This window comes from Gekko japonicus, unplaced genomic scaffold (genome assembly GCF_001447785.1).
Source record: "Gekko japonicus isolate JY-2015 unplaced genomic scaffold, Gekko_japonicus_V1.1 scaffold6516, whole genome shotgun sequence".
NCBI classification, from domain to species: domain Eukaryota; kingdom Metazoa; phylum Chordata; class Lepidosauria; order Squamata; family Gekkonidae; genus Gekko; species Gekko japonicus.
Genome location: NW_015167724.1, coordinates 12,730 through 28,205, shown reverse-complemented (window position 1 = coordinate 28,205; position 15,476 = coordinate 12,730). Strand labels below are relative to the sequence as shown.

At 44.2% G+C, this 15,476-nt stretch overlaps 1 protein-coding gene and 1 pseudogene across 1 annotated transcript in view; one reads left to right on the top strand and one right to left on the bottom strand.

Moving 5' to 3' along the window:
- Positions 1 to 3,945: 3,945 nt before the first annotated feature.
- LOC107112950 lies at positions 3,946 to 4,473 on the top strand (annotated as a pseudogene).
- Positions 4,474 to 12,150: 7,677 nt separating this feature from the next.
- LOC107112949 (zinc finger protein 883-like) overlaps positions 12,151 to 15,476 on the bottom strand; it is a 12,124-nt gene continuing 8,798 nt past the window's right edge. The window contains exon 4 of the mRNA XM_015414159.1: positions 12,151 to 14,059. Coding sequence (XP_015269645.1) covers positions 12,273 to 14,059 — 1,787 coding nt within the window. The 3' untranslated portion in view covers positions 12,151 to 12,272. The remainder of the gene's footprint in view (positions 14,060 to 15,476) is intronic.

The following is a 15,476-nucleotide window of genomic DNA, read 5'->3' as shown; positions in this document are numbered from 1 at the left end:
GATTTCAGCCAGCGGTTTTTTGTGCTTTGCACTAATGCAGGGGTGTCAAACATGAGGCCTGGGGGGCAGAGCCGGTCCATCCAGGGCTGTTATGCCCTTCACTTCAGGGACTGCTAAGCAGGGGGCCACTGCAGCCGCATTCATACCTCTCCACCCGGCCTGCAGCTCCCAGGATGCTGTCCCAGATGGCCGCAGGGGTCAGCGTGTGCAAGGGAGGGGGGCAGCCAGACAATCCTCTGGGGGGGGCACGGGAACATCTGCCCAGTGCTGCACCACTGGCTCTCCAGTCCGCCCATGTGGGTTTTCCTCTGCACCCCCCCCCCCGCCAGCCCATGGGGCCCAGCGGTGAGCGAGGACACACCAATTGGGAGGTTACCAGTTGCTGTCCTTTATAAAGTTTCTATCTCCAGTATCGGCATTACATTTGATGGTACACATGGCCAAGCAAACAAAGTGACATTTGTGCCAGATCTGGGCCTCATAACAGTTGAGTTTGACACCTCTGCTCGAATGGCTCGAACAGGGGACACTGGGTGACTCAAGGCTCATGTCTCTGTGAAGGAGGCCGGGCCTCAGTTTTTAAAAGTACAACTTCACAGGGCTGGGATTGGAGAGGCTGCTGGCGTTAAAGAGCGGGAAGCCATTTCAGCCCTCCCTTGGCCCCCAAACGGAGGGATCTAATGGCTGCCACCAGTAGAGGGAACCTCTCATTTTTCTTCTTATTTCCACCCCTTCCTTCCTCTCTCCCCATCTATTCTCTCTCTCTCTCTCTCCCTTTCCCCTTCTATCTTTACTTTTCTTTCCACCCTTGTTTTCTTTCCTTTCCATTTCTTTCCCTTTCCCCCACCCTTTCCCTTCCTTTCCCTTTCCCCCGTTCTTTTCCTTCCTTTCTTTTCCTTCTCCCCTTTCTTTCCATTTTTTCCCTTTCTTCCTTCCCCCATTTCTTTTCCTTCCTTTCCCCTTTCTATCTTTCCATTCCTTTCGCTTTCGAAAGGGGCACACACCAACTCGCGAATCTACACCTCTGCGGGGAAGGCTTCAGCCCGCAGTTGGGACACGGCTGCTCTCCGCCCGTGGCTCGCGAGGCGCCTTGCACGCCCTTCTTTGCTACCAGGCGTGGACTCTGAGCCAGGAAGCGGCCGCCGACATTTGCACCCAGTAGTTCCTCTCTCTCCTCTCTCTCTCTCTCTCTCTCTCTCTCTGCCGCGGCCCTCCGCCTGCCCGCCCCCTCCCCTGCAGGACCCCCTTGATGTCGCCCTCACCGGCTTTCCAAAGGCTGAGAAGAAGGGAAGTTTCCCGCGTCTCTTGGGGAGACGGCAGAAATGTCCTCGCAGGTTTTGCAGCCTCACCTCCAAGCAGAATTTCGAAACAAGGGAGGGGGCAATTACGGACTGGCGTCTCTGCCGCTTCGGTAGCCACTCCTACGACACAGAAAGGAGGCGGGGAAGCAAAAACTGAAGGCGGCAGTCGGGGAAGGGAGGAGGCGGGAGGGAGACCGAGTCCAGGCAAAATCCGGAGACGCCCCTGCCTGGCTTGGTCACCCCTCGTCTCCGCTGCTTGGCAGCTAGAGGGGAAAGCCTTTTGAAGACGTTTGCAGTTATTGCATAGAATGATAGAGGCGGAAGGGACCTCCAGGGTCATCCAGTCCAACCCCCTGCACGATGCAGGAAATTCATAAACACCTTCCCCCTCCACATACCCCGTGACCCCTGCCAATGTTCCCTCTAAGCCCTGGAGTCCTGTGAGCAAAAATTCTACTTTCTGAGTTACTGGTGTTAAAGTTGTGAGCAGGTGATTTGGCTACTGCATGAATTAGCTTGCTCTGGAGCCATCCTTCCTGAGCGAAGGCAAAAATGTGTGAGCTGGAGGCTAAAAAACTGTGAGCTAGCTCACACTAACTCAGCTTAGAGGGAACACTGATCCCTGCTCCTTGCCCAGAAATCTGGCCTGGAGAAAACTTCCTTCCTGACGCCAAAGTGGCAATCCGCATTTCCCTGGGCCTGTAAGAAAGGGCCAGGAGAACTCACCCCCCCCCCCAGGCAACCCGTCCTGCTGCCGTCCCCCTCGTGGTCTGCCTAAGTTCACAGGATCAGCACTGCTGTCAGATGGCCATCTGGCCTCTGTCTGAAAACCTCCAAAGAAGGAGAGCCCGCCACCTCTAGGGGAAGCCTGTTCCGCTGAGGAACCCCTCCAAAAGCAGCAGGGCTTTGTCCCTGGGCCGGTTTCCTCCACAGACAGGCGCCTGGCCCCCAAAACCCTGGGGGTGGACCAATGCTCCCTTTAAGCTGTGGAGTCTTGAGAGCAAAAATTCTACTTTGTGAGCTATTGGCATTAAAGTTGTGAGTGAGCAATTTGGCTACTGCATAAATTAGTTTGCTCTGGTTCCATTAATTGGATTCAAGCTTCTCTGACTACCATATTCTCTAGAGAAAACAAGCCAAATCATTTTTGAGCATTTAAGCCCAAAGGTTCTAATGTTCCATATCTAAAAATGAATGGAACCACCTGTTTCGGGGGACTGCAGAATATTTATTTCACTAGCTGTAGTGTATTCAAAGCTGCCTTGAATGCATGAGATGTTGTGAAACATCTAATTGGAATGTAATGTAAAGCTTCTTCCTGGGCTAGGATTCAAATCCATCCAAACGTGACTAGCCCAGGAAGCACCTAACCAATCACCTTCTAGCAAGCTCCTTGAGCGGGAACATCTGTGATTGGTCGTTATGTGAACACCTTATTGGTTGGTATTTGTACAGTGGCTGCGGCTACATTAGCCAGGATTGTTTAAAAGCAGGACAGCTGCAATGTAAAGGCTGTTCTGGCTATCAGATGTTGATCCATGTTGGAGTTGCGTTCGAGTGGAAGAATAAAGTTGTGTTCTTGCTTAATCACTCTCCGACTTCTTTGTTAAGCGAGCGACTTAACACTAGCTGATTCTATTTTGTTTGAGAACCTTTCCCTCTAATGGAAATGGTGAAATGCTTCAGAAATGATAGATTCTGCATTGGGTAAGAGTTATTTCTGTGAACACCACTGAAATATTTCATACTAGTGGCAAGACCCATTGCAAATGTTACCTCAATAGAGACCTCATGTACCTGTATCCTGATTGGGAAACACAAGGGAGCCAGAGACCCAGACGATTTCAGTTAAAGCTTTATTGCTAGCAAAAGCAGGAAAAACTTGCAAGGGTTTTTTCCGAAGAGCATAAAGTTACATCCGCGCTTAATATACAGTTTCAACAAACGGAGGCGTATTCCTTGTATGGTTATTTCCTACAGATACGTGTCCTTAAGATCTATTCTGGGGACTTGACATTTCACCTGTGCCAAGTTCCTGTGCTTTTATGTTATCAAAGGCTAATGCAAGTTTCCCGATTTAGTGTCCCACCCAAGCACACCTGGGTTCCCTGGATACCAATCCTTTCAAGTAACTTTAACTTCTATGGATGTATTCCACAGGTGCACATCAATTAGTATGCATAGTTAAGTGTCGGCTAGCCATAACAGCTAATGGCTAAAAGCTTAATCAGTAACCTCTGGTTCTTGCAGCAGACACGAATAAGTTCGTCAAAGCCTCTGTGCTTTTGGGGTCTTTGCTATAAGGCTGTTGGAGGCCTAGTCGAGCTAGGCTAAGATCCATCAGTCCCCCCTACTGACCTTTTATGGCCTTAACAATGGGACAACTGAGATCAGACTCTAGCTTTAATCCATATTGCTCATACTTTCGTTGCAACATCCTAAACCGCCTCATTCTAATGATTTCAGAACTTAGTTTAAGATGACGAGCAATGCCTCCTTCCTGCCTCTAGAGGGTCCCCAAGCTCCCCTTGAGGGAATCACCAGATTCTCTTGCCTGACCTCCTCGTCTCTATGGTAAGCCGAAAGCGACCTCCCTCACAAGATCCTCTTCCGCGTCTTTCTTGGTCTCTTCCACGCCTCCAAGATGGCGCAGCAAGATCGGGGTGAAAAGGAGAACATGCGGGAGTTGTGCATCCGCAAACTCTGCCTGAACATCTTTGTTGGGGAGAGTGGAGACAGGCTCACCCGAGCAGCCAAAGTGCTGGAGCAGCTCACGGGACAGACTCCTGTCTTCTCAAAAGCTCGATACACTGTTAGATCTTTTGGGATCAGGAGAAATGAGAAGATTGCTGCACGTGGAGTCAAAGCTGAGGAGATCCTGGAGAGGGGGTTGAAGGTGCGAGAATATGAACTGAGGAAGAACAACTTCTCAGACACTGGCAACTTTGGTTTTGGAATCCAGGAGCACATTGATCTGGGCATTAAATATGATCCCAGCATTGGAATCGATGGACTTTTACGTGGTTCTGGGCCGGCCAGGCTTCAGCATCGCTGACAAGAAGCGCTGAACCGGCAGTATTGGGGCCAAGCACAGGATCAGCAAGGAGGAAACCATGCGCTGGTTCCAGCAGAAGTATGACGGCATCATCCTTCCTGGCAAATAAAAGCTCCCTGCCCTCAATAGAGTTAATAAAGCTTTCCATTGTTTTTGTTTTTTTAAAACTTAGCTTAAGATTATAACAATGACTCAGAAAACGGGGAAGACAACACATTCCACAGCATACTAAGAGGCTTATACATAGTATTCCAAAGACAATTAAAAGCATAGTTCGAATAGTGGCGCCGGTGGGTAGCCATGTCCAAATCCTCTTCCACCAGCTCAAAGATACATCTCGCGGTACTACTGCTACAGCCTCAACTTCCTTAGCAATAACTTTTAGCTTTCCAGAATGGTCTGGTATATATACACAGCACTGTTGTTTTATTAAGGCACAGGTCCCTCCACTTGCAGCTGTCAAAATATCTAAAGCCATTCGGTTTTGTAAAACCATCTGTCTCGTTGCATAAAGTCCCTCTCCAATCAAAGTTAGGGCTTGGGCAACATGGTTTGACTCTATTTCCAGAGCTCCTTGCAGCCTAATCAGTGCTGTCCCTAACCGGGCCATCCCATACATTCCATACATCCCAATCTTTCTCCTTCTGTAAGGGCCTGGTGGCTCTTTAAAATTTGCTCACTTTGTTTTAAATCTCTATTTCTTATCCTCCCCCGTGGTAACTTATCCACAATCTTAACATATGGATATACCGTTCCAAGATAACATGTTTCAGACCACCCAGCCAGGAGGCTTTGATAGGCCTTTTCCCCACATACAGGGCTTTATTTGTAGAAAAAGGCCAGCAGGAACTCATTAGCATAACAGACCACACCCAACAGCAGGAACTAATTAGCATATTAGGCCACACACCCCGATAGGGGCAGCTTATTGGCATATTAGGCCACACACCCCCATGTTACCAGAAGTGTGGTCATCCAGCAACACCCACCTTTTGCTTCTTATTCTGTTTACTTTGTTGTCAAAACCCAGGGCTTTTTTTTTGTAGCAGGAACTTCTTTGCATGTTAGGCCACACACCCCTAATGTAGCCAATCCTAATGAGTGTCTGCTGTTGGGTGTGGCCTATTATGTTAATGAGTTCCTGCTGGGCGTGGCCAACTCAGGAGCCAGCCGGAACTCCGTTCCTGTGCGTTCCTGCCCAAAAATAGCCCTGCCCACATATAAAATAGTGTCCTCCCAGGGCAGTGAATGCTTTGTTACACCATATGTGCATCATCCATTGAACATAATATCCTTTTACCAACTGTCTAAAGGGGGTAAACCCAAGTACTGTTTACATAGGCTCCATTGATTTTATATTCCACTACATATCGGCTTACCCCCCCTTGGTAATGTTGACAATAGGCTCCTATTCCGGTTTTTCCCTCTGGCATCGGCAAAAGGAGGACGGCTCCAGCGTCGAGCCCTGCCCAGCCCTACGCGGAAGGCGGAGTGTGCCCTGCCACGGCGCTGGCGGAACTGGGTGCTCACCTTAATTGCACTGAGTACAAGAACTGGGTGAAGGCTGGCCACAGCCTCCTGCTGCTGCAGGCTGCCCTACAGCGTTATGCCGGCAAGCAAGTCCAAGCCATCCACCACCAGCTCGTCGCCCGTGGCACAGCTCGCCTTGCCCCGTCTGGCCGTAGCTGCAGAGGAAGATGCACCCCTCGAGGCAGGCAGGTGAAGCACGTTGCCGCCCTTCTCTTCCTGCAGCCCTGGGAGCAGTGGAGAGGATTTCAGCGCCCTCTTCTCCGCCCCAGCGCTCAGACTCCAGCCGCGCCTGGTTTCTACTGGTCGCCTGAGAACACGAAGGCAATAAATCTAACCGGGTGCGTTTTGCCAGTCAAAAACAAACGCCGCGCTCCGTTTTGTTTCTTTTTTCCTTGATATGCTTTAAAAAAAAAAAAACTTCGGGGGGGGGGAAGAATACTTATCCTTTGTTCGCTCCGTAACTGTTTTGCTCCTCGTGAGGGGGGATGTGCGGTGACGAAAGGATTGGAGAGCAGACGAGAGGAGAAAGAGTTAAGCATTTCTCCGCCTTCACCCAGCTGTTTAAACTCGCAGTCTCTAAAGAAGGGGGGGGGGATCCTTTCCGAGGAAAGGAACCTCTAGCTGCCCCGGGAAGCGATGGGAAGGGTGTGCCGGCCTTCCCGGGCACCGCGGATTGCCGCAGCCCCAGGAAGCTCGGGGAGCAGGGGGCGGGGCTTGGTCATGTGACTGCCCCGCCCCCTGGGCGGGTCACTCCCGGAGCTGTGCTCCAGAGGGCTCCGTGCCCATGAGACCTCTGGGTAAATGCAAGAACAAGTAAAGATAGAAAAGGCAAGGAAAAGTATTAAATGATACAAGATAAATAGGAAAGGGAAAATAAATAGTCAAAGAGAATATATGGCTTCAGGTTTGGGTGGAACAAGGAGAAACTCAGTACCATCACCAGGACAAACAAGTGTATCTAGTTTGTCAAAAATGAGTGTAGCACAAATGTCAGCCAAAGACCTAAAAGCCCTTATAAAAGAATGTGTAGCCCAAACATTTCAAAAGTTAATGGAAACAACTCTTCCAACGTTAATTAAGAAAGAAACTGAGCCTGTTCAGGAAAAGATAGAGGAAATATCCAATCTAATAAAGACTGAAACAGAGGAAATTAAAAAACAAATAGCAGAAAACAAGAAAGAAATAACGAGCATTACCACAACCACAACTAAACTAGAAGAAAAGATCCAAGATATAAATTATGAATTACAAGAGATAAAAGCTAAAAATAATAAAATGGAGGAAACACTAAGATAAAAACTTAAAGGAAGAATGTGCTCAAAATATAGCAGACCAACTAAAAATAGGAACTAAGGAGGATCTGCTTGCTGAGATGAACACTGCTTATAGAAGAAACTCGGCGTATGCAAAAAGGAACAGGATACCAAGGGAGGTCCATATAAAATTCTATAAGAGAGAAACTAAAGATAAAATATTAAAAGCTCTTAATGAAAACAGAGTGATGATTAGAGAAAAAGAGATAAAATTCTTAAAGGAAGTACCTTGGAGAGTGCGGGGGGAAAGGCAGAATTATACCATACTGACAAACCTCTTGAGAAAACTATGTGCCTTATAGATGGTTAATACCAGAAGGACTACTATTTAATTACAAAGATAGAAGACACAGAATAGATTCAGTCTTTAAGGTGGAAAATTTTCTGGAGAAATATGGGGAAGACTTAGGTTGGCAACAAGAAGAAGAGGAATAGAAAGAGGGAGAAGAAAAAGAAGACGATGGGATTGAAATGAAAAGAGCAGAAACAGAAGGAGAGGGCCAGACACAAAAAAATGGGAAACCCAAGAAAACAATGTGTAAAACAGGAGTGGGATCTAAAAGAATAATACCATCACAAATGACTACTAGATTCCAATATAGGAATAACACTACAAGAAATATAAACATTTACAATGGCAAATAGACAACTGAATATATTATCAATCAACGTTAATGGTCTCAATAATCCCTAAAAAAGAAGAAGAACCTTCCAACAAATAATAAAATACCATCCAGATATAACATGTCTACAAAAAACCCATATTAAGGGGAAAAAATACAAAACATTTGATTAACAGAAAAATAGGAGATGTATTTATTGCTGCAGATGAAAAGAAAAAAAAGGGGGTGGCTACATATGTAAAAGCATCTTTGCATCCAGAAATACTTTATAGATCAAAAGATGGAAGAATAGTAAGGTAAAGGTTCCCTTGCTCGAAAGCCAGTCGAGTCCGACTCTAGGGTTGCGGTGCTCATCTCCGTTTCAAAGCCGAAGAGCCAGCGCTGTCCAAAGAGGTTTCCGTGGTCATGTGGCCGACATGACTAAACACCAAGGTGCACGGAACGCTGTTACCTTCCCACCGAAGTGGTACCTATTTATCTACTTGCAATTTCTTGCTTTTGAACTGCTAGGTTGACAGGAGCTGAAACTAGAGACGGGAGCTCACGCCGTCATGCGGCAACTCGGGTCTCGAACTGCTAAACTACTGACCTTACACAGCCTGCAGTTCAGCGTCTTAACCACTTGAGCCACCACAGCCCCAGAAGAATAGTAGCTGTATCAATAATGAGAGAAGGGGAAAAGATGATAATAAACATACGCTCCCAATCAAAACCAAGAAAGTTTCTTTGTAGAAATATGGAATATTTTGATTATGGGAAACTTTGAAGATATATGCATATTGGGCGACTTTAATGCAGTTTTTTATCCCAAAATTGATAGGAAAAGCCGGGGAGGAAACACCAAAACAGGCAATACATTACCTAAAACTTTTCTACAAACAGCGGAGGAATACTCATTGATAGATGTTTGGAGAACAAGAAATATGGATGGGAAAAACTATACCTTCTATTCAGCCAGACACAATCCCTGGTCCAGGATAGATAAGGCTTGGACCACAGTTTCAATGATAAGAGATATAAAAGAGGTAGAAATTTTACCGAGTACATTTGCAGATCACAACTGGAAAAAAAAAACAGATGGAAGATGCACACCAAACTATTGAAAGACTGAGAACTGATAGGAAGAACAAAAACAGAAATACAAGAATGTTTTAAAAGAAATTTGCAGCCAGAAATGCCTATAAATATTGTTTGGGATGCCTTTAAAGCCTTCCTGAAAGGATGGTTTATTAATCAAAGTGCATGGAAGATAAAACAGAGAAAGAAAAAAAATGAAAACTTGAAAGAAAAAAATTAAAAATGAGGAAGATAAAATGAAGATATTGCCAGAAGAAGAAACAATAAAAACTAGGTTAAAGTTGCTACAGCACCAGAGGAATGTTTTACTTACACAGGAAATAGCCAAAAATATAGAAATCACCAAACAATACTACTTCGAAAATGCTAATAAGCCCACTAGGTGGCTGGCTTACAAACTTAAAAAAGAGAGAGAAAAGATTGATCATATCATTGAAAAATGACAGAAATGAAATAAAACATTACCCTCTTGATCTAAAAAAATATTGGAAAACTTTAATAAAACGTTATATAAGCAAGAAACCCTGGAAAAACAACAAATAGAAGAATTTCTTTTGCTACATAACTATGAGAAATTTAACGACACACAAAGGAAAATCTTAAATGATCCTATATCTCCATGTGAAATAATTGAAGCGATTAAAAAACAGGGGGTAAAAATAAATCTCTAGGCCTGGATGGTCTACCTGCGGAAATATATCAAGAATTTGAGGAACAGATATTTATGCCTTTTAAAAATCTACTACAAAATATAATCATAGAAGAAAAGACACCGGATTCATGGAATGAAGCTCTTATTACATTAATTCATAAACCAAAAACAGATGACAAAGAGATAAAGAACTACCGTCCTATTTCATTGTTGAATGTCAATTATAAAATCTTCGCGAATATACTAGCTTCAAGACTAAAAAGAATACTTATGTAAACAATCCATCAAGACCAAGCAGGTTTCCTCTCGAAAAGACAGATTAAAAATAACATAAGAAATGTCATGAATGTCTTAGAATACTATGAAAAGCACTCTGAAAAACAGCTAGCATTAATTTTTTTAGACGTGGAAAAAGCATTTGACAGTGTCTCCTGGGAATTTATGATTCAAAAACTAAAAATTTGGAACTGTGGACCCAACTTCTTCTCTATGATAACAGCATTATATAAAAAACAACATGCAAAAATTATGATTAATGGGGACATGACAGAGAGCATAGAGATACAGAAGGGAACAAGGCAAGGTTGTCCTCTATCTCCGTTATTATTTATTTTAATACTAAAATCTCTAAACGACATGGTGAGAGACAACGAACAAATAAAAGGAGTGAAAAACAAGAGGGAGGAATTCAAACTACAAACATTTGCAGGCGATCTGGTTTTCATTCTGGAAGATCCCATATCATCTATTACAACATTATTAGATACAATTCAAAAATATGGGGACGTCGCAGGACTTAAAATAAACATCAAACCCCAAAAATGTTAACTAAAAACTGTTCTAAAGATGTACATCAGTAGATTTATAATATCTCTAAAATTGAGATTTCAAATAAAGTGGATTATCTGGGTATAACAATGCCAAAACAGTGCACTGATAGAAAACAACTATAAAAAACTTATAGAAGAAATAAAAAGAGAACTATTAAAACGGAAGGATATACAAGCTCTCATTTATGGGCAGAATAGCTACTATTAAAATGAATATATTACCCTGTTTTCTATTTCTAGCCCAAAACCTGCCAGTCTTGAAGAATAAGCAACTATTTATAGAGATGGACAAGATTACTAGAAAATGTATTTGGTATCCTAAAAAAGCAAGAATCAAATGGAGATAAAAAAGAAAGAGGTGGGCTTGCACTACCGAATTGGGACTTGTATTATCAAGCAGTGGCAACAGTATGAATGAAAGATTGGATAACATTAGAGGATACAAGAACTCTAAGCTTGGAAGGTCACGATCTTAGTATGGGTTGGCACGCTTACTTGTGGTATAATAAGGAAAAAATCCACTCGACTTTTCATCAGCATATTATAAGAAGTGTGTTGATAAAATGTTGGCAAAATTTAAAGGCAAATTACTACACGAAAACCCCTAGATGGGTTTCTCCGCTTGAGGCATTTATTAAACCAACTTTGATAACAGAAAGTCAGAAAGAGTCTTATGACATACTACTGGGAAAAAAACAATAAATTAAAGAGCTTGGATAAACTTCAATCATTAAATATACATTTGACTTGGTCGGAAATTACGCAATTAAGATCCGTATACAACAAAGATACAATCCGAGGCTTCTATATATCTAATAACAAAATAAATAAAATTTGGCTCTCATCCAGCGATAAATTGATTCAAAAGATATATAGATTCCTGCTTTCCTGCTGGAGAACTATATGCAAGATGAGGTAGTGAAACATGAGATGGTAGAATGGATGCAGGATATGGGCTATACTATAGATGTCGATGAGTGGAATAAAATATGGAAGTCAATAAGATACTTTAAATCAACATCATTTAAAGAAAATGTATATAAAATGATTTATAGGTGGTACTGGACCCCAGATAAGATCGCCAAATGCACAGGGTTGATTTCTAAAAATTGCTGGAAGTGTAAAAATAATATAGGATCCTTCTTTCCTGTGAAAAAATACAAAAAATTTTATGTGAAAAAATACAAAAATATTGGAGTATAGTGAAAAAAATGATATTAGAAATCCTAAAGATTAATCTTGACTTATTAACATAAATTTATTAAATATTATCCCAGATTGTTATGAGCCAGATGACAGATATGTGTTAATTTATATTTTAACTTCATCAAGAATACTAATTGCTCGTTACTGGAAGAATGAAAAATTATCTACTAAAAAAGAAATACCTTGAAACTGCTAGAAACTGCTGAAATAAATAAACTGACAATGTTAATGCAGGGAAAAGGTGAAGAACTATTTCATAAAAGATGGATAAAGTTGTATAAATGGTGGGAGAATAATTCGATGTGAAAAAGACTCTGAAAATATAAGAATTGTTATTACATGGCTGTACTTTATGAGGAAAAATTTATAAAAAAAGTATTGAAGAAGAAAAAAACAATCAGAGGCCATGAACATGTGTCCTTTGCTCTCCAAAATGGGGACAAGATTTAAACAGTGACCCTAACAGGGATTTTGCCACACTGGATTCCCTACCTGGAGACAATGATGCTGAGAAGCTCTGGGTCCAGGTTAATGTATGTCTAATACAATCAAAAAAAGGTGGCTCTAGAATAAAGATGGCCTGAGATCAAAGCTTTTCCCATGTGCCACACATTTAATAAAGTTCGCTCAAACTGAACACTATGCTTAAGGTGTACTTTGTTAGCACAGGTCTTTCCACATTCCTTTATATGGATTTCTTGCTTATGTGAGTTCTTTTATGATAAGTAAGACTTCTGCTGTGTTTGAAGGTCTTTCCACATTCGGGACACTTATACGGTTTTTCCCCTGTGTGAACTTTTTGATGTACTAAAAGATGTGCACGATGGGCGAAATTTTTTTGACACACCAAGCATTGATAAGGTTTCTCTCCTGTATGAGTTTTTTGATGACTGGTAAGGCCTGAACTCACACGGAAGCGCTTCCCACATTCTAAGCATTTGTATGGCTTCAGACCTGTGTGAATTCTTCGATGTTGACTAAGGTGTGAGCCCTGCCTGAAGCTCTTTCCACACTCCAGGCATTTATAGGGCTTCTCTCCTGTGTGGGTTCTTTCATGTGACTGTAAGCTTGTGCTGAATCTAAATGTCCTTCCACATTCAAAGCACTTGTGTGGCTTCTCCTCTGTGTGTATCCTCTGATGTTGGGTTAAGGACTCGCTCAGCTTGAAGCTCTTTCCACACTCTGAGCATTCATACAGTTTCTCCCCATTGTGCAGTCTTCTTCGATGTGTATTGAGACCTGAGCTTTGGCTGAAACACTTTCCACATTCGGCACATTTATATGGTTTCTCCCCAGTGTGACTATTTCGATGAGAGGTAAGGTGTGAGGTACAGGTGAAGCCTTTCCCACATTCCAAGCATTTGTATGGTCTGTCCCCTGTGTGGATTCTTTGATGGTTAGTGAGAGCTGTGCTCCATCGAAAGCTCTTCTCACACACTGGGCATTTGTAGTTCTTTTCCCCTGTGTGGATTCTTTGATGAGAAGCAAGGCCACAGCTGTGTCTGAAATTCTTTCCACACTCCAAGCATTTATACGGTTTCTCTCCTGTGTGAATTCTTTGATGTGAAATAAGGCCTCCGCTACTAGTCAAACTTTTCCCACACTCCAAGCACTTGTATGGTTTTTTCCCTGTGTGGGTTCTTTGATGTGCACTGAGCTGCGAACTCAAACGGAAGGTCTTTCTGCAGTCTAAGCATTCATATGGTTTTTCCCCTGTGTGGATTCTCAGGTGTCTAACAAATGTTAGCTTGTCAGAAAAACTGCAGCTGCAGTCTGAGCAGTGATATGGTCTCTCTCCTGAATGGATTCTTTTGTGTACAGTCAATGAAGAACTGTATCTGAAGTCCTTTCCACATTCTGTGCATTTATGTGGCTTTTCCCTTCTGCGGATTCTTGGTTGCTCGCACTGTCTGAAGCGCTTCCCACATTTCCCAGCTTTATATGGTTTCTTGCCTGAGTGAGTGGATTGATGTTTGACAAGCTTCCCCCTATTACTGAAACGCTTTCCACACTCTGGTCTTTTAGTTGGCTTCTCCCCTGTGTGAATCTGGTGATGCTCAATAAGACACAACTTATCAGAAAAACTGTCGCTACACCCTGAGCGTTTATGGAGCTTTTCTGTCATATGGGATCTTTGATGCGCCTTAAGGCTGAGGTTGTTAGCAAAGTTCTTTCCACACTCCCAGCACTTGAACGCATTCTCTCCCGTTTGGGTTTTGCAAGTTGGATTAAGGATGAGTGTGCAGTGGAATGCTCTCTCAGCCAAAGGGCTCTTATTTCGTTCGTGATGTTCTTCCTGGACTGATATTTCGTGGATCTCACCACTCTGTCCAGCAATGGATTTATCTCTCCCCGTCTTCCTCCTTGATCCCTCCTGAGTCCCAAAGGTCTCTTCCTCTGCTCCACGTGTGGTTGTTTCCAGTGACACCTCAGAGAGCTTCTTGTAGTATTCCACTTCATCCCAGTCACCTGCTAGAAGGAAGAAAGGGAGGGAGGGAGAGAGGGAGAGAAAGAGAGAGAGAGAGAGAGAGTGTCAAAATCTTGGTTATCAGTGCAGTTGAAGAATGCCTCCGTCATTAAGTGACAAAAAAAAAAATTAGTGCTTGTTCAGAATTAATATAAAGGTCGTCTCTCAGTCTGTTTCAGTCTCCTTCCTGACCTGCTAACAGAAGACAGGCAGGAACAGCCAGGGTCGGAAGAAAGAGCAGCTCGACTGGGGAAAGCCTACTGCAGACTGAAAAGAATACCCGAGTTAAAAGAGCACATGGAGAGCGAGGAAAGCGTTGGCCTGGCCCAAGCGCAACGTGGTGGACGTTTGTTGCAGGAGACAATGTCATGGAGGAGCCATCAGTGCGGTTCTTTGCCAGCGGACTCCAAAGAGCAGGTCTGTTTCACCTGCATCCTCTGGGGCAGAGTCTTACGGACAAGGCCTAATGTTCCAGAATAGGGATGGGTATGAACATAAAAAAGGTGGTCCGAACTGAACCTGTCCGGCAGGTTTGGTTCCCCCTTTCTCCTGGCCGTGGCGGAAGGGACGTCCCTTTCACCTTTCTCCCAGCTGTGGCTCGCAGTGGCAGGGAGAAAGGGAGCAGAGATCCCCTGGTAAGGGACTTCCCTTCCACTTTGCTCCCAGCCGTGGCTTGCTGCAGCCAGGGAGGAAGGGGGCGGGGATAGCCCAGGAAGGGACTTCCCCCTTTCTCCTGGCAGTGTCTCACGGAGGCCGGGAGAAAGGGGGCAGGGATTGTTCTGGAAGAGACTTCCCTTTCACCTTTTGTCCCAACTGTGGCTTGCTGCAGCCAGGAGAAAGGGGGTGGGGAATGACCCAATAAGGGACTTCAATCTTTCTCCCAGCCGTGGCTTGGGGTAGCCAGAAGAAAGGGGGTGGGAATCGCTCTGGAAGGGACATCCCATCCACCTTCCTCCTGGCCACAGCTTGCTGCAGCTAGGGAAATGGGGGGCAGGATTTCCTTTCCCCCCTTTATCCTGGCCAAGGCTCACTGCTGCCGGGAGAAAGAGGGTGGGGATCGGCTGGGAAGTCCCTCCCCGCCACTTTGGGGGGGGGGGGCTGAAGGGTTAAATGGCTGCCAGCCCCCCCTTGGCTGGCCCCGAACAGCTGAACTGAAACTTCTAGTGTCCTGGCCCCACTGGTGGACCTCCTGATGGCACCAGGTATTTTTGGCCACTGTGTGACACAGTGTTGGATTGGATGGGCCATTGGCCTGATCCAACATGGCTTCTCTTATGTTCTTATGATTTGGCCAAAAGTCCAGTAAATCTTCAGGGAATGCAGCTTCCCCAAACATCGGTTCCAGAGCTCTGAACTGACTCAAGTTCAGCCCAAATTTTGGCTTGTAAACCGGTTCATGCCCATTCCTATTCCAGAATACCA